The following is a 17,935-nucleotide window of genomic DNA, read 5'->3' as shown; positions in this document are numbered from 1 at the left end:
CAACTGCAATGCATTCAGGAGCTATTAGATGGGCATCGACAAAAAAACATATATAATCTTTGTATACAAAACCAGCTGTTTAAAATTCTACATTCCACATGATTCATTACTTTCATTTCGCTGACATGATATATTGCCTGTCAATAGCCTCCGGCCGCAACCACAACAGAAATTTGTCCTTGTTGACATGAATATTTTTCCTCTACATCCGACCAAGGCAATCAGGTCAGACTAGTTTTATTGGTTCAGCGACTTCAGGAGAGGCTAACAGTTGAAAACAAACCTTCAGTAACAGATGATTCTTCCTCAAAGGCTTTTGCTGTTAGAAAATGGTTAGGCAACAAGTGCTTAGAAATGTTCCTTTGTATTCATATTATCCCCACATGGTTTTAAAAGTATTTTAAACCAGAAAAAAAAAAAAGGTTTAAATTTCATGACTCTACAAAGTAAAGCAAAATTAATCAAACGACTAATAAGGCATATACTGAGAATATTAACTATACTGTATAAAGTTTATCAGAGTTTAACTACTAATAACTTTAAATGTTTTCTCGTATATAATGCACCCTTATGACAAAGATAGACCAAAACATTTCCAGTAAACGTTGAACAGCAGAGACATTTAATAGCAGTGTCTTATTTACAAGCAAATACATGTGCACAGCCATTGGAATTCAAAGGGTGACCGCAAAGCTGCATGGAAAACTGAACACAAAAGAGTAACTTCCTGTGTCATGGACGAGACCCAAGGTGACAAGAGCAGACAAGCCACAACAAAGTGATGCATGATTAGACAGCGAGAGATCAAACGGGCCCCTATCATGGCCACTGCACAAGGTGGGGGAGAGGCATCCGGCTAAATGTATATTCAAAGGTCGGAAAAATGTGCAGTGCCATCAGCCTCGTTGTATAAAAGGCCAAATGTTTGAATGCAAATATTAAAGTTTCCTTCACTGAAAAAGTACTCAAACATAAAGCCAAATGTTGAGTGCAAAAAAAAAAAAAAAATATATATATATATATTTTTGCTAATGCTAGATGCCATTCATGTGCCTTCTAGATCTTAAAAAAAATATATTCCATGATCTTAATTTTGCTATTAATAAGCCCCTCGAAAAACGACATGGCCAATAAAACATGTCTGAGCCACATCAAAAATGGTAACTTAAAAACAGCAACTTTAATTTCATGTCATGTAGGGAGCGAGAGAGAAACAGTAGAAGAGAATAGAAGAAAAGCATCGACTGTTTTAGATTCAATTCATTTCACACTGCCATTCACAAAGAGAAAAGCTCTCCATGAATGGTGACCAGCAGTGACTGGTTGCCTTCTTGTCAAACGTCACTGAATGAGGGAGGAGGGAGAAAACACTGAAATCAAAAAAGCAAGACTTCCCCCTACTGGTTAACAGGGAGTATAGTGCATGCCTGTACTACAAATGAGATCTCATACACAAGGCTTTTTTAATACATTACAGACTTGGAAAAAGCAAATAGCACTCAACATCAAACCACTAATGATTTCAGAACAGGTACAGAGCTGTTAGCATCCACTACTTTACATCTAGAAACGTAAAAAGAGTATCTTGCTATCTAACACCCAAACTGCATTTTCAAAAGCAGAGGGTGGAAAAAAAAACACTTTTCCTCCATCGCTCTGGAATTCTGCGGTCTTCCTTTCAGATGAGTAGATAACAGATGGAAGGATTTTTTTTCTTAAATATATTTTCCCCGCTGGGTCAACGGCTCAATGCAGGTCCGTCAATGTGTTTTCAGCAAGTGACTAGAGCAGATTAAAAAAAAAAAATAGCATTATTCATGCGTTCCCTTTACTGGACTGGGCAGTCATTATTATTATAAACTCTTCTAGAGCTGTTCCAAAATGCATGCTTGCTTCTGAACACAAATTTTGTATGATCATTACAGTATTTAACCTGCAACACTGCACGAAGCCTAAATGACATGTGTAACTCCCCTCTGAAAAAAAAAAAAAAAAAATGTGCCCTTTTCAGGATACTTAAAGATAATTTCATAAAATTTAAATAAGCTAACACATGCACCTATGGACTGCAGTGTTCGTAATATAAGCTGCACAAGACAATGCTACAGGAGACAGCGAGAAGAGCGCATCGACCCTGCAGTGGCAAACCATGTCTCCATGTGTCTCTTCAGACGTGTTCAGAATTTGCAAGTGTCTTGGTGGAAGAAAGGGGTAACATCCCAGCAAGAACTGGCAAATCTTGTTGATTCCATGAGGATGAGTTTGTTTGTTTGCCTTTTAAGTTTCTGTGGCTATTTTCATGGTGAGAAAAATGTATTGCTAACTTATATCAGGTTTTTACTATTTATTCTCACTACTGTATTTGGCGTAACTGTTAAAATCTCTTCAAATGTCAAGTGTTAACTGAATAAATAAGTTTTCTCACAGGGTTAAAACCAGCAGATTCTAATAAAACAGGTTGTACTGTAGTACTTAAAGCAGATGGTGGCCACCCAAAATACTCACTGCAACTTTTGATATTGACCCCTGCTTTGTTCAGTGCCTCATCATTACATTATTCGTCAAATGCCTGTGAAACTTTTTTTAGTTTGTCTCAGTTGTCAAACTTTCTATGCTAATACTAATATTTACATGTTAAGAAATACTGCTGGAAATAAAAGCAGTCGAATGCGAGAGGACGTTTCTTTTTTTATAATTCATTGGATCCTGAAAAGACGGTGTTCATAACAATAGGTTGTGGGTTAAAGGGCTTTTAATTTAACTTTGTATACATTTTTAAATATTATTTTTTTAAAACATATATATATAAAAAATATATATAGCTGCCTTTAAATATTAAGGAGGAGTTGCTCACAAGGGAATCATCACGTGATGACAATCATCAATTGAACTTAATTTAATAAACACAAAATAGCTTTGCCTTCATATAAAAGAGGCTCAGAAATATTAACCTTTAATAGATGAAGAGAACTCTGGTCCGCGGAAGAGTAGAAACGGAGTCTGCCATTTTCCGGATCTTGGCGTAGTTAATAAAGCCTCTGAGGAAGAGCAGGATGCCTGTAGGTCATAAAAACTCATTTCAGTGATTTCGCTTCAAACGGCCTTTTAACTGGGCCGACAATGCACAATTTTTTTTTTTAATGCATAAGATGGGCTTTAAATGAAGAATGTCATTATACTAGATAAACATCAAACTGTTTTAGAATCTACTTATACGGATCATAAGCCTGTTTTACAACAAAACATTTAACTTAAGGAACTTCAGTTGTGTTTTGTGGACTTAGACTTACCAAGCACCAGAAACACCCACCATAACCAGTACTGTCCATCAAAGTAACCAGGGAAATAAGTAGAAAACTGACAATGAAAAGAGAGAGGAAGAGAAGCACCGATCATGTCCAGGCTTGTAATGTCATGAAGAAAACACATTACAGCACGTTCGAATCATTTAGTCAGATTTGAGCAGTTGTGGTGAGTACTAATGTGGGGTAATGTGCTTCTGGAATGTTCTCACTAACCCAGCCAAGCCAAAATGGTTAACCAATAGATATACTATCTAGATAAAGCATAATGTGTCAAATTAGCTGTAGATGTCTAGGTGGAAGCGTACCCGTACAATGAGAATCCATTTGATGAGGGACAAACCAAACCCAGATATAGCGCCATAACGCCCAGCTGCTGAGGTTGTAAGGCAGAATGATAGAAAGAAGCCAATCCAGTTGAAGAGGAATGCCACTGAGGAAAAATGAGATTTAAAATTGAAATATCAGATTTTCTAAAGATTATATGGAATGGTTCATTCCCATTAAAAAAAACAAACAAACAAATACACAAATTAAACATGACCATTTTTTTCCCCCTTTCTTTTTTATTTGGTCAACTTATTTTTGGAAAGTCCCACTTGAAGGGAAGGAGATAAAGGAACATGGGAATGCACAAACTGTTACTGAACCATTCCTGAAAACACTTACTGAAACATGTCAACATGAAAATGCCGTCATTGCCTATCTGCAGCTGGTCAGCATCCTCAAAGTCATCTCTGGCCACAAAGTCATCATCCTGCAGGAAAATATAAAGAGACAGAGATGTCCATCAACTCTAAATGTGTAACAGAGACAGAAAGAGGAGAGCAAGACTATAACACAACAATAGTGGGGTCGTTTAAAGAGGTCATGACACGAGTAAATCACTTTTTCCATGCACCTGAGCTACTCCAGTCAAGAGAACAAAAGGAAGTACAGACCCCATGTGATGCAGTAGACCCTTACAGATCTACTGCGGGACGTTTTAGGTCCAGAAAAACAAAACAAAATGATGGCTTGACCCATAGGAGTAAATGAAAGGTGACTTTTATTTACAGTGCGCTGTAAAAATATCCAGTGGTGAGAGTATTTACACAAGTGCTCAGTCAAAAAAAAAAAAGCAAAGTACCAACAAAAAAAAAAAAATAGAACAAAATAAACTACAAATAATAATGTACAGTACAAATGAGTATCCACAATATACAAGAGGTCTAGTTTTGCTTACGGCACCGCAGTAGCACGTTCGCTGACTTGGTAAACAAGCACTTGATGTGAGCCTGGCCTCCCTTCTTATAGGCCAGGCTCCACCCCCTACCCGGAGGGTACCATTATCAGGTAAGTATTTAATCTTATAATCTCATTTTGAAATCATAAACTTCATGTAAAACATCAAATCACATTATGAAACACAAAAACTAATAAACCATTATTAACACATTAATAACACAACTCATTAACATTTACCCTCTTTTCTCTCCACAGAAAAGACGACACAAAACAACAATGGTTTCGTCGGACTACAATCGCATTGTGCCGACACGGCGGGCGCTGCCCGATCGTTTGGTTTCACCGGCGCAACGTGGGAGTCCGACTACTTCCCCCACACACAAGACAAAACGAACTAACAATAAAACTTCAAACTAACAACAGTGTGTCTGTGTGGTTTATCCAGGGCATGTATACTGTAGAGGGGGGAGAAGAAGTGTGTGAAATGTCCGTGTGCCATCGAGATTACGTGTGCACCCGCTCTCCGATGGCTAAACAGCAGGGGTGGGAATGAGGTGTGTGTATGTGTATGTATATGTATAATGCAGCCAGTACTGCCGTTCCCAGCGGTGAAGATCAACTCTTCACACCCCAGTATCAGGAACAAGTGGATGGCGTCTGGAGTACTAGATGTTTGTTTGGAGCATTTGACTGCATATTATGTAAATGAAGTACAGTAATGGAGAGTTTGCAACTTTTGTGGAAAGAAACTTTAGTGGAAAGATGAAGCAGCCAATTATACAGCCGTATACCCTATACAGTGGGGCAGTCGTGGCCTAATGGATAGAGAATCAGACTTGTAACCCGAATGTCGTGGGTTCGAGTCTCGGGTCCGGCAGGAATTGTCCGTGGGGGGAGTGAATAACCTGCGCTCTCTCCACCTTCAACACCACAACTGAGGTGAGACCCTTGAGCAAGGCATTGAACCCCCAACTGCTCCCCGGGCGCCGCAGCATTGGCTGCCCACTGATCCGGGTGTGTGTTCACGGTGTGTGTGTGCACTTGGATGGGTTAAATGCAGAGCACAAATTTCAAGTATGGGACACCATACTTGGCCACACTTCACTTTTACTCACTTTTCACTTTTATATTGGATCTGACAGCAGATCCAAACCAATTACATCATAAACAATGACAAACATTGGTTTGTCTGTTAATGATGTTTTTTTATGGATAATGTGTTCATGCAATAACAAGGGACATTGATATTTGCTATTTCCTATGCATTGATGTTAGTCAACCATTACAGTGGCATTTAAATAAAAAGGTACATTTAAAAAAAAAAAAATATTCATGCCATGACCCCTTTAAATAAGAAAAACAAGAGAATTAGATAATGGTAGGAGAAGAGTGTGACTGGATGCATTGGGCCTCATATAATTCACAGAAACATAAACCACAAACACTTAAGTAACAATAAAGCAACACTTTAAGAGCAGACTTGGTAGACATGTACCTTCATGGTGCTTTCACACTTGGTTCGATTGCTTGGTCTGAACTATAGTTGGATTGCTTGCTGTCTATGGATTCTGTTAAATTTTATGGACAAAAACACATCTAGAAAACAGCAGAGGATGTAGAGTGAGCTGCTGCTGGAATACTGCATAACTTATGTTGTCCTAAATATGAGAATACGAAATACATATCAAGAGCTTCAAACTAAAGCATATAGTTTAGCGCGGGTTGCCCATTCAATGTGTGTGCCATTTAAAGCAGTGTTCAACCAGTTAACATTTTGTTCTCTTTGCTTTTGCTTTCGTTTTTCTTTTTTATTATTTTTAATTTAGTAATTTTAACTTTTACTTTCAAATGGTAAGCAAACATCTTATATTGAATGATGATGTGTAATTTGAAGGCAGTAAAAATAAATATAGTGAATTTATTTAGAAAGGCAATGTGCAAAAAGGAGTTAATCCTTTTTGCACATTGCCTTTCTAAATAAATTCACTATATTTATTTTTACTGCCTTCAAATTACACATCATTTTGAGGACAACAATGGGCAGGATAAGGAATAACTATTAAGTAAATTATGGATTACTTTTTTTTAATTTTAATACAAGTATTATTTTTAATACTTATAATTTTTTGTATTTTTTCATGTGACTAATCAAAGAAATAACAGATCAGTTTAATTATCAAACTTGTTAGTTGCAGCCCTATTACACAGGATTCAATTTCTGCTGGAGGGAGGCAGATACACGCATTGAAGTTCACATGAACCATACCCCAAACCAGCTTTTAAAACCGGACTCATGCGCAGCTCATGGGTGCACACCCAAGTTTGGAAAACATTTTATACAAATGAACCAAACTCTGCCATCAAATGAACCCGAGTGTGCACCAAAAGTGCTTGTGTGAAAGTAGGCAGAACAAGTACTTAAAACAGTCAACATAAAAAGTACTTGGTACTGACATTTCTCTGGATTTTTTTTTGCTGACTTTAAAACAGCAAAAGTTAAAATTTAGACATCACATGGGTCTCATCCTTATGTTTTTGCTAGCATTGGGATACTTAAGCAACAGAATGAAGCAGTTTTAGTTTGGCAAGCAAGGTGTTTAAAAATAAGAACAAGTCGTAGCTACCAATGTTATTTGGTTGCATGTGTGCAGATGTGACAGTGGTACTTTGAAGGAGGTAAAGGTAGAGATGCAACGTCAAAGATGTTTAACAGTGCAAACGATCTAAAGGTGCAAATTTCACGAGCAAAGAATGTGAAATTTGAACCAACCTGAATCTGATGTGAATCAGAGTGGGGAAATGTTTCACCACATGCAGAATTTTCATTTTGCAATATTAAACAAGATTGCACATACGACGCAATGCCTATTAAAAAAAATCTTAAACTAATCAATACTATAAAAAATAAATGTCACTAATGAGATTGAAGTATGGTTTCATATTACAATAAAGTCTCAAAAGAATCGTCACTTTTATTTTTTATTTCTCCACTGCTAGCAGGTCCATGATTCCACTTTCATCAAACATTTTTGAACTTCCTTTACAAGTTGTTCTGACTGAAAGAACTGAATTTTAAACATTTGACAGATATATAACACATTCAAAAGCAAAATATCTCCAGAAAAAAAAAAAATGTTTCGGATACTCTATAGCAGTGGTTCCCAATCACGTCCCCGGAGGCCCCCTAACACTACATGTTTTCCTTGACTCCTTAATCAAACACATCTGATTCAGATCATCAGCTCATTAGTAGACTCCAAGACCTGAAATGGGTGTGTCAGACAAAGGAGAGACGCAAAATGTGTGGTGTTGGGGGGGCCTCCAGGAACGTGGTTGGGAACAACTGCTCTATCATCACGTCTAAACCGAAGACACCAGGGACAACACTTCATGGCCCGAAAAGCACCAAATCAGTGCTGTTCTCCAAATGCTAATAATTGTATCAAACATGCAATGCTGATATTTTTCTGTGCAGCAAATTACATTACACAAATAAATATAAACCTATATTGTAACCGGGCCCTGGGGTCTCCCTAGATTGACATCACCTCCATCACACTTTACAGTCTCACACACTCTGTTATTGTACCTCCAGCACACAGCGAGTTACATCATCGAATGTGTCCAGATGTTCCCTGTGCTGTACGCAAGCAGCGTGTGGCAGAGAAACAGAGCAGTGAACAGGGGAAACATCACATTAAAACAGCATTTCCTGCGGTGATGTTAAGGATTTTTTTTTTTTGTCCCAGAGCTGGTTGGAATTAGTGGCTGAGATTTGGGGTACTTACTCGGCCTGACACCAGTGGGATAGTAGCCTCTGCTTTGGTTCGTTCTGCCTCATCGTACGATGGTAGAGATGTGGCTACGTTGTAAGATGGGGGCTTGGGAAACGCTGCATCGTCTTTGTAATCAAAATATGCTGAGAAAGAGTGAAAAAAAAATTAAAAAATCGATGTTGATTGCTATTTCGTAATATGGTTTGAACAAACAAAATACATGTTGTGCATGATTTCCATGATGATTAAACATTCTTTGTGATTATTTACCTTTAAAATACAACCCAGAAGAATTCAAATGGAAAACACAGAAAAATCTAAAGGATTTCACAAGGCCCTATAAATGTTGCATACCTGCGTTGTCAGCTGTAATACTATTGTAAGGGGGCGGAGGATCACTGGCCACCTGAGCTCTCTCCTCTGGCTCCTCTTCATTGGGCAGCTGGTGACACAAGAGAATTCATTAACTGCATGAAATCTTGAACTTTGCCTCCCAAGTTTGACTGTAACATGGCTGCAAATACAACTCAGTCAAAGGCAAGTGGAAATATGAGATGATCTGGTACAAGTAAAACCTGATTTTAATGTGTTAAATTTAAACATCAGTGGTGTCAGTGTAAATCCTCCGTAAAAATGCACACCATGACAATGCAACTCTAAGTTTAAACTCACATGACTTTCCATACACTCATCACATGCCCACGCACTAAACACTCTCATTCCAGAAGTGTTCATCTTCACCATTTCACAAATCAGGAAGAAAAAAAAAAGGGGGCTGCCAAACTGCCCTTTATTAATGATGACCAGAAGTATTCACATTACATAATACAACATCAATGCAAAACTTATTACTAAATTAAAAAGTGGACGGCCACATAATAGCGATGGAATAGGATTACACCATTTTGTAAATTCAATATTACTACTACGCCTAAATATTATTGCATTAAATTTGACACATGCATTTAAAACGCCTCTAAATGATCAACACGGTCAAAAGTTTGCTGAAAAACCCATTACACAAAATCTATTACATGCCTTCTGCTCTCTAATGGACAGTATGCCTATTCTTTTTTTAATAAGCAAAATCTCTTTTAGTATAATTCTAAAAAATGTCCACCTTCATGGGACACGTGTCTTATTGCGAAGTCTTTCATGGATTTTAGTAAACATAAGAATACCTTTTATATTGTTAGTAATATTTCAAGTTGAACATTTACTGCACGGAAGAAACTGAACCGAACATTTTAAGTAAGTAACTTAGTCTACTATAATGTTAACCACAGAAACAGTTTTTGAAGTGGCTTGGACATGCAATTCTATAGTAGATCAAAGTACCATGGTATTCTCTGATATCAGAATTGCACCATATAAAGGTTAGTGCAATAACCTTGACCAAACTTAATATGTCACTGAGTAGGATGTTAAAAAATAATAGTCAAACACTTCTGCCAACATGTCTGCTGCAGTGTGATATTACATTACAATGGCCTGTAACGATAGTTCAGTGTTCTAACCAGCTATTTTTTCAACTTGTCAATTTAATAAACCAGGCTAACGTTACATAAACATCTGCAATATCCCTGCATTAAGTTCCTTGCATGGGTAACTTACTGTAAAAGAGTAACATAATTTATAGTGTATGAATGAAAACTTTGACGCAAGCAAGAAACAACTGCATTAGCAAGCATTTTACTGGTTAAACGCTATATGTTCACAGATTTAAGTGTCGCTATCATTTAAATGGACGTGTTATTCATTTCAAAACACTGCGGCCCGCATCCTGTCAGAGCCTCGGTGTTTCCCGACAACACTCCCCGCCGTGGAGGCGCCTGCCGAGGCTCTGCTTCACAAATAACCGTGTCGAGTTACAGAGGAGTTCACTCACCTGCTGATATCTCCCACTTGGCTCAGCCATCCTCAGCGAGCTTAAAAAGATAACGAGGATCCCAGTATAGACACAACTCACACAGCAAACTGTCTAAATAAAATATGTCTAGTTAATGGCAAAGCCACAGCCCTCATCAGATCAGATTGTCTTGGAGCTTCCTGTGATGTCAGTCAGACAGCTGTGAACTTCAGCGCCCCTCACAGGACGAAACGAGCACAACATGTACATCACCCAGGCATGCATTTCCTACATTGTAAACATGACATATTATCAGGGATGGGCAGTATTTCAAATACATGTACTATTTTGTATTTAAATACCTTTGAAAAAAATCATATGCATTTTGCATTTAAATACATTTAATTTTTGTATTTTCAAAATACATAAAATACTTTATTAGACTGCTGATTTCCTTGCTCAAACATGCCACTTTCATGCATGCGAGCTGCAGCTGTATGACTCCATCTAGAATTGGATAATGACATTTTCTGGATTCCTGTAAGGAAACAAGGAATAATACTGCCTTCGTCTGCTATCAAAATGTCCTATTTCCAATTACAGATGTCCTGATTACAAGCATGTCACATTCGAGTGCTTTGCTGTTGGAGAGAATAGGAATCGTGGAGGACGCCAGGTTTCCTGGGAAATTCTTATTAAAGCCTAAATCGTAGATATTTAAGATATTTAATTTGGAATAAAATATAGTATCCCATTTGTTGACAACTACATCATCATTCACAGTGCTATCTTTACAGTTAGCTTGTTGATGATTCTGGATTTTCAGTTAAATGCATGCTGTTGTGCTATGTATAAACTGCTTAAAATGGTTATTGCATTATTATGTGCATGACTTTAACACATGGTGATCTTGCTTTTGTGGAAAAACGCATACCTGCCTCAGCAGGTAAAAAAAAACCAAGGCCTCTGGTGGAAGAAACATTGGAAATATCACATCATAGACAATATGATAACCCTAATTGAAAATGACCTATGAAATGTGCCTTTTACTCAAATCAAGTATAGTTTTAATGTTGTGATCTGAGATGAATCTTTCATGTCCTGTGGCTGTTCTTAGTTAGTTAAATGGTTATTCAAAATGGTTGAAAATCACTCCAAACATGTTTCCATATTAAATATTTGACCATTAAACGTGTTTTTATGTGTTAATAGTCAGGAAACTTGCATGGATTTTTGCACAGTTTTTTTTTATTATTTGTACACAGAAGGTTAAAGGTGAAGAGGATGTTTTGAGAAGGGACAACGATCATCATTCAGAGGAGCAGTAGTGGCGGTTGTGCTTGTTGATCAACAAGTGCTTCAGTTTTGGATCGTTCCTGTAGCGTTCAAGCAGCAACTCTTTTTCTCTTTGCTCCTTCTCCTTCTGAATTTTCTTCTCCTCCTTTTTCTTGGCCTTCTTTTCTGCCCAGATGAACAGAAAAAGTGGCACTTTTATTTTGCTCTTTGGCTCTTCCTGGACATTCACTTTGTGCTGAGTCTCATTTTTGGGACCTTCAGGAGAGGTTACACAGAACAGCTTCATCATGTGCTCATCCAACTCCTTCTTTTTCTGAGAGGCGTCATTCAAAAGCCCTTCTATGGCCTTGGAGTCTCCCATTTCATCAGGGTTATCTTTCTCTTCCTCACATCCCTGGACCTCCACCACTTCACTCGCCCACACTTCCTCCAGCACCTCGCTGTCACTGTCCAACCAAGCAATCATCTTTCTCGGTTTCATTTCAGCCTCCGGCGGTCGGGGGCGTTCAGACTTGGGTAAGTCACAGGCCCGAATGGTCTTCCCTGTGTACTCCACATACTCGGTCTCCTCATCCTCTATGTCGATGAGCACGAGTTGTGGAGGCAGCTCAAACAGGGAAGAAGTGAACTGCTGAGGCTTCACCGGGCTGGGAGGACACACTTGAGTTGAAGAACACTGCAGATCAACAACTTCAGGAGTGGGGCTCGGAGGAACCACCAGTTGTTTGGGAGGACTTACTTGGGAGCGTCGGAGGGAAAACAGTTCATCATGTGCTGCTGTGGGACGTGGAGGAACTGCCAACGGTTTGGGACGATCCACTTGAAGAGGAGAACATGGCAAGCACACTTCCTCTGGTGCAGGAGCTGGCTTTTGAGGATACATGGGTGGTTTGGTCACTGGCGGCAGGGGCTTGAAGCGAGCAGCTGGTAGAGGAAGGTCTTCAGAGACACTTGGAAACACTGGACGTTCTCCTTCTATTGGCGTCAAGAAGGAAGACCTCACTGGAGGACTGATTAGAGTTTGCAGAGGTTTGACCTCCACAAGAAGTGGAGTTGGCTCAGTGGTCTTTCGTTCATTCAGTTTTCTCTTCTTCTTTTTCTTTTCTCCAGCCTCTCTATACTCATTTCCCCCCTGCATCAAGTTTTCTAGACTCTGCATCTCTCTTAATTTGGCAGACTCTCTTTTTTTCTGCGCCACATGTTCTGTATCCTTTATCCTTCCTCCCTCATTCCTCTCTCTCTCCTTCTTCACCTTTCTCTTCACCTGTCTTTCCTTCTTTTTCTCTCCATACTGTAAAAATGATGTTTCAAGTTTGTGAATAAAGATTATTGTGGTACATTATACAAGATAATACTTTTTCCGTCTTTCTGTTTTCAAAATTTGACATTTAATTCAATGTGTTGATGTTTGTTTGTAATTCATTGTGAAATTGACTAGTAATTACAGAGTGAAAATTGGTTCTTTTTTCAGTGCAAGCTGGTACTTCTCAGGTAAGTTACCTGGCGGCGTCTCCTCCTGCACTTCCTGTTTTTGGCAGTGAAGTCGAAGGCCTCACTCTCACCCGCCTTCGTCAACGATGCCTCTGGAAGTTTCTCTAGTGCCGCCCGTTCTTGCGCTGCACACTGCTGTGCCCTCAAAGGTGTCTCCCTTCTGCGCAAGAAGTGAGCAAAACGCTCAAAAAGTTGTCTAAAAACCCTGCTAAACAGTGCCATTGTGGACACTGGATGCTGCAAGTAAATTCAGTATTTGTCGTCAATATTTGCAGAAAGTCACGAAAGTAGCTTTCGATCTTTTCACTCCTAACACACCAACAGAAGACAATTAGTCAGAACAGCAGTTTAGAGCTGCCAGAACGGAATCTCCATTATGATGTCACAACAGTGAGCGGAACCCTGAGAACTCAGCCCTATATGAGCAGCTCAGGAGAGAAGCAGTAAATACATCAATACTATTAAACACTGGCTGCTTCCTGACAAGTTTCCCAAACTCTTCTCCTGTCCCTGAAAATTAAAAGATCATACAAAAAAACCCCTGATCACTTTTAAGAAACAATTATAATTTATAAGCGTACTTACAGGCCTGATTGGACAGACATTAAACATTTAAATATAACACTCTACTTTAAACTTAAAATAACAACAATAATAATAACAATAACATTAATAATAATAAAACAAAGTTATTAAACTTGTAACTTTTTAAATTATTTAAACTTTATTTATTTTTAAATTATGTTAATTATTCAATGTTACAGTTAGAATAGTTTTGGTTGGTTTTAGAGGGGTTTTGCACTAGCTGAAAGACCACTTTAAACAACAGTGACCACAGTATGTACATTTTAAATACTACATAATAATAAACAATAAACAATTTAAACAAATAAATAATATTTTTTAATGACTTTGAAGTCTCTTATGCTTGCCAATGATTAATTTATTTAATCAAAAATACAGTAGAAACGGAAATATAGTGAAATATTACAATAAAAAAAAAAACAGTTTTCCGCTTTAATATATTTAAAAATGTATTGCTGTTATCACAAAGCTGAATTTTCAGCAGCCATTACTGCTGACATGTAGTTATAAAAACTTGTTATTATTATCCATGTTGAATATATTTCTCGTTCGTTCGGCAGTCATGGCCTAATGGATAGAGAGTCGGACTCATAACCCAAAGGTCATGGGTTCGAGTCTCAGGTGGGGGGAGTGAATGTCCAGCGTTCTCTCTCCACCCTCAAAACCACAACTGAGGTGAGACCCTTGAGCAAGGCACTGAACCCCCAACTGCTCCCTGGGCACCGCAGCATAAATGGCTGCCCACTGCTCCGGGTGTGTGTTCACTACTCACTGCTGTGTGTGTGCACTTGGATGGGTTAAATGCAGAGCACAAATTCTGAGTAGGGGTCGCCACACATCATGTCCTTTCCTTTATTTATTTATTGGATTTGTTGTACTTTTAGTGACTGGAGTAGATTGCAAATCATACCTGAAATTTATCATGATGACGTGAATTGCTGAAAATGCTTATGAGACCAAATTCAGTCTCTTCGAAAGAATCATTTGAGTGAATCACTCAAAGACAGTTGCTTGTTTCATTCAGTGTCTATTAATAAATTGATAAAATTAGTATTCACTCTCAGAAAAAAAAGGTTCAAAAGCTTCACAAAACCTTTTGAGTACTAGGTATGCAAATATATCTGTGGAGCTTCTAGTGTGCAGGAGCTATTGACACATCAGCGTGATAAAGAAACGAGTATAAATGAGTAATAAGCAGGTTTATGTGTGTATTTACCCCAAGACAAAGATAACATCGATAAGATGAGAACCAGACCCATTCTAAATCTAAATGTACTCCAATTAAATGAATTGGAAAGTGTGATATCCAAGTAGTTATAAAGATTTTTGATAATGATAACAATAGCGCATACAAAAATAGTAAGTGAATTGTTACATGCTCCGGTGCGGTTAGCGGTCACACTACATGTGTACTGCACTTGAGCAGCAGCCATATCACCCTGCAGCCCAAGAATGGTTGGCCACTGAAGCTAAGCAGGGTTGAGTCTGGTCAGTACCTGGATGGGAGACCTCCTGGGAAAACTAGGTTGTTGTTGGAAGAGGTGTTAGTGAGGCCAGCAGGGGGTGCTCACCCTGCAGTCTGTGTGGGTCCTAATGCCCCAGTGTAGTGACGGGGACACTATACTGTAAAAAGCACCGTCCTTCGGATGAGATGTTAACGGTTTAGAGCGGTTTAGAGAGGTCCTGACTCTCTGTGGTCATAAAAAAAATCTGAAAAAGAGTAGGGGTGTAACCCCGGCATCCTGGCCAAATTTCCCCATTGGCCTCTGACCATCATGGCCTCCTAATCATCCCCATACACTAATTGGCTTCATCTCTCTGTCTCCTCTCCACCTGTAGCTGGTGTGTGGTGGGCGTTCTGGTGCAATATGGCTGCTGTCGCATCATCCAGGTGGATGCTGCACATTGGTGGTGGTTGAGGAGATTCCCCCCTTCTATGTAAAGCGCTTTGAGTACCCAGAAAAGCGCTATATAAATGTAACTAAATATTAATTATTATTATTCAAGTGGGCCAGGGCATGGTTAAATGAACCGCACTGGACACGGTACAGAGCAGTCACACTTGTGAAATGAACTGGACTTTGGGGGTCAATCGCGCTCAAGCACGGATCAGATCTCCTAGTGTAAGTACATCCTAAATCTAAGTGAATAGCAGATAGCACACCACAACTATAACCATAACAGCACAAAAAAGGATGAATGATAAAAACATTGACAGCCAATCGGAATCATTTCTGCTTTAAAGAGCTTGACCATTTAAAGTGACAGATGACACAACTACATTGAACACTTAGAATACACTAATATGTTACCTTATAATTTTCATTCTTGGTGTAAACAGGCCCTAGTGTTACTTCACTGGATTTCAAATATATTTTGTGTATTTTCAAAATACAAAATACTGTATTTGTATTTAAATACATTTTGATGTATTTGTGCCCATCTCTGCATATTATATATACATATACTACATATTATCTGAGGCGGGCAGTAGTGAAATATTTTTACATTACTCAAGTAAATTTAAAAAGTATCTGTAGTTTACCAGAGTTTTTCTTGGGAAAACTTTACTTCACTACCTTTCAAACCATAATACCATGCTTTTTACTGCACTACATTTCATAAATAAAAAGTTACTTAAGAACAGTAAAAATGTAATAGGCTTACTTTCTTGTACTCAAGCAAATCTTTGAATTACTTTTAAGTAAAAGAAAGAAATGAATAGATTTCTAAAAAGTAGCTTACAATATAATGCTTTGGAATGTTGTGAAGTAAATTTTTCTAAAGAAAAACACCATAATAAAGTACAGACACTTGAAAAGTACTCAAAAGCAGTCAAAATACTTCACTACAGTCCACCTCTGCATATTATATTATATATATTGGCTTAAGAAACGTCCGTATACAGCGTTATATTAATAAACGTGACTTGACCTAAGCATTTTTATACTATATGTTTTATATGTATGCTTTAACATTAATTTTTTATTCATTTCAAGCATAATTTTGATTAAGATGTTGATTTAGTAGTTGCTTAAATTATTTTATTAAAGACTCCATCTATATACACAGGCCTACAAGTGCGTGTTACGGTGCACACAGCAAGGATCAACGAGGATAAACTCAAAATAATAGGTTTTAATAACTCCAAACAAGGCAGGGCAGGACAAAGCAAGGCTGACACAGACAGGAACACCGGGGAGTAACGAGTAGACCAGACCACACGAAACTGAACAGGCAGGAACTTAAATACACAGGCTAATGACTAAAACACAGCTGAACAGAATAAATTAATGATCACATTAAACAAGGACAGGAAACAAACCAAATATGGAAACATGAGGCGGGGACACATGACACACACGACAGAGGTCTGACAGTGCGACTGTTCCAGTGTCAGTGGAACTAAAATGCTGTTTATTTACAAGAGAGAATCTATGGAAGAAACAAAGAAGAGAGCAAAACTGATGTGTCAGTAACACTTAAGAATTAGGTCCCATTAGTTAATGTTAGTTAGCAAATAACAGCTTTTATGGAATTGCAGTCTTACTTGATTTGTTTGGATGTGACAGTACAGAACACAGCCTTCATTCAGGCCTTCATGCTGGGTGCTTTAGAAGGGAATATGTAGAAGTTCATAGTCTATGATCTGCATACATGACACATGAGTGATATTAATGTGTGACATGACCCATATCTGATACAGCTGAAAGATGTGTCCTTTCCAGCAAAATCCACTTTATCATACTGATCACCTTGGCAACATGTTTCAAACACACAGAACAGATATCACATCATACTAACGCATGCAAAAATACAAATATTTATTTGACATAATATTATGTAAATTTTACAGCAGTAATTGAAAATGAATTATAAATATATTGATTAAATAAAGTCCAACAAACTTTAAACTATGAACTTGCTATATAATAAATATGAAATCCTGCTAAATTGAAGTAAATTTAAATAAACTGAAATATCAGACCACCCACCTACTTTCTAAAATGAATCATTTCCTGCCTGGAAAAAAAAAATGTGATAGCTATGCCTGCTTTTATAACGTCTCAATTGGACTATTGTAATTCTCTCTATTGTCCCATGTTGCTCATTTACAAGTGGTTCAAAATGCTTAAGAAAGGTCACAAGTATGATCATGCCATTCCCTTTTTGCAAGCTCTTCACTGGCTTCCATAGGATTCATTTTAAAAGGCTCCTATTTGTGTATAAATGTGTACTGTGCCTAGAGTTACCCCGTTACTACAGCCCTTCCAGAGACTTCCTAAACCTACTTATGTATGGAGTGATTTTTGTGCCAATATTTATCAAACAAATCCAGTGCTTTGCAAATAAACACAATCTGCTTTGCAAAGAAAAACTCGACTTTCAAACAAACGCAAAGTGATTTT

At 38.1% G+C, this 17,935-nt stretch overlaps 2 protein-coding genes across 2 annotated transcripts; both read right to left on the bottom strand.

Annotated features, from left to right (window-relative positions):
* Positions 1–599: 599 nt before the first annotated feature.
* On the bottom strand, positions 600–10,418 carry LOC306862862 (NEDD4 family-interacting protein 1-like). The gene is made up of 8 exons (XM_079405906.1): positions 10,194–10,418; positions 8,660–8,747; positions 8,318–8,448; positions 3,972–4,059; positions 3,611–3,735; positions 3,291–3,357; positions 2,952–3,057; positions 600–1,782 (listed from the first exon to the last, which is right to left on the bottom strand). Exons 1-7 carry the CDS (start codon positions 10,221–10,223, stop codon positions 2,954–2,956), a joined length of 633 nt encoding a protein of 210 aa, XP_079262032.1. The 5' UTR covers positions 10,224–10,418; the 3' UTR covers positions 600–1,782; positions 2,952–2,953.
* A 963-nt stretch (positions 10,419–11,381) lies between these two features.
* On the bottom strand, positions 11,382–13,283 carry LOC306862028 (uncharacterized protein). Its single transcript, XM_079404610.1, has 2 exons — positions 12,951–13,283; positions 11,382–12,741 (listed from the first exon to the last, which is right to left on the bottom strand). Exons 1-2 carry the CDS (start codon positions 13,161–13,163, stop codon positions 11,464–11,466), a joined length of 1,491 nt encoding a protein of 496 aa, XP_079260736.1. The 5' UTR covers positions 13,164–13,283; the 3' UTR covers positions 11,382–11,463.
* Positions 13,284–17,935: the final 4,652 nt, after the last annotated feature.

The sequence above is a fragment of the Barbus barbus genome, assembly GCF_936440315.1.
Source record: "Barbus barbus genome assembly, chromosome: 43".
Taxonomy (NCBI): Eukaryota; Metazoa; Chordata; class Actinopteri; order Cypriniformes; family Cyprinidae; genus Barbus; species Barbus barbus.
The sequence above is the reverse complement of the archived record's forward strand: the minus strand, read 5'-3'. Positions and strand labels throughout refer to the sequence as shown.

Bases quoted from the DNA above. Each gene is read 5' to 3' on its own strand.
- LOC306862862 (XM_079405906.1), bottom strand. From the start codon at position 10,223: ATGGCTGAGCCAAGTGGGAGATATCAGCAG. The intron at 3,736-3,971 runs GTAAGTGTTTTC...ATTTTTCCTCAG, and splicing joins TTTCATGTTGACATGTTTCA to TGGCATTCCTCTTCAACTGG. The intron at 3,358-3,610 runs GTACGCTTCCAC...TTTCATTGTCAG, and splicing joins AATGGATTCTCATTGTACGG to TTTTCTACTTATTTCCCTGG.
- LOC306862028 (XM_079404610.1), bottom strand. From the start codon at position 13,163: ATGGCACTGTTTAGCAGGGTTTTTAGACAACTTTTTGAGCGTTTTGCT. The intron at 12,742-12,950 runs GTAACTTACCTG...TCATTTTTACAG, and splicing joins GCAGGAGGAGACGCCGCCAG to TATGGAGAGAAAAAGAAGGA.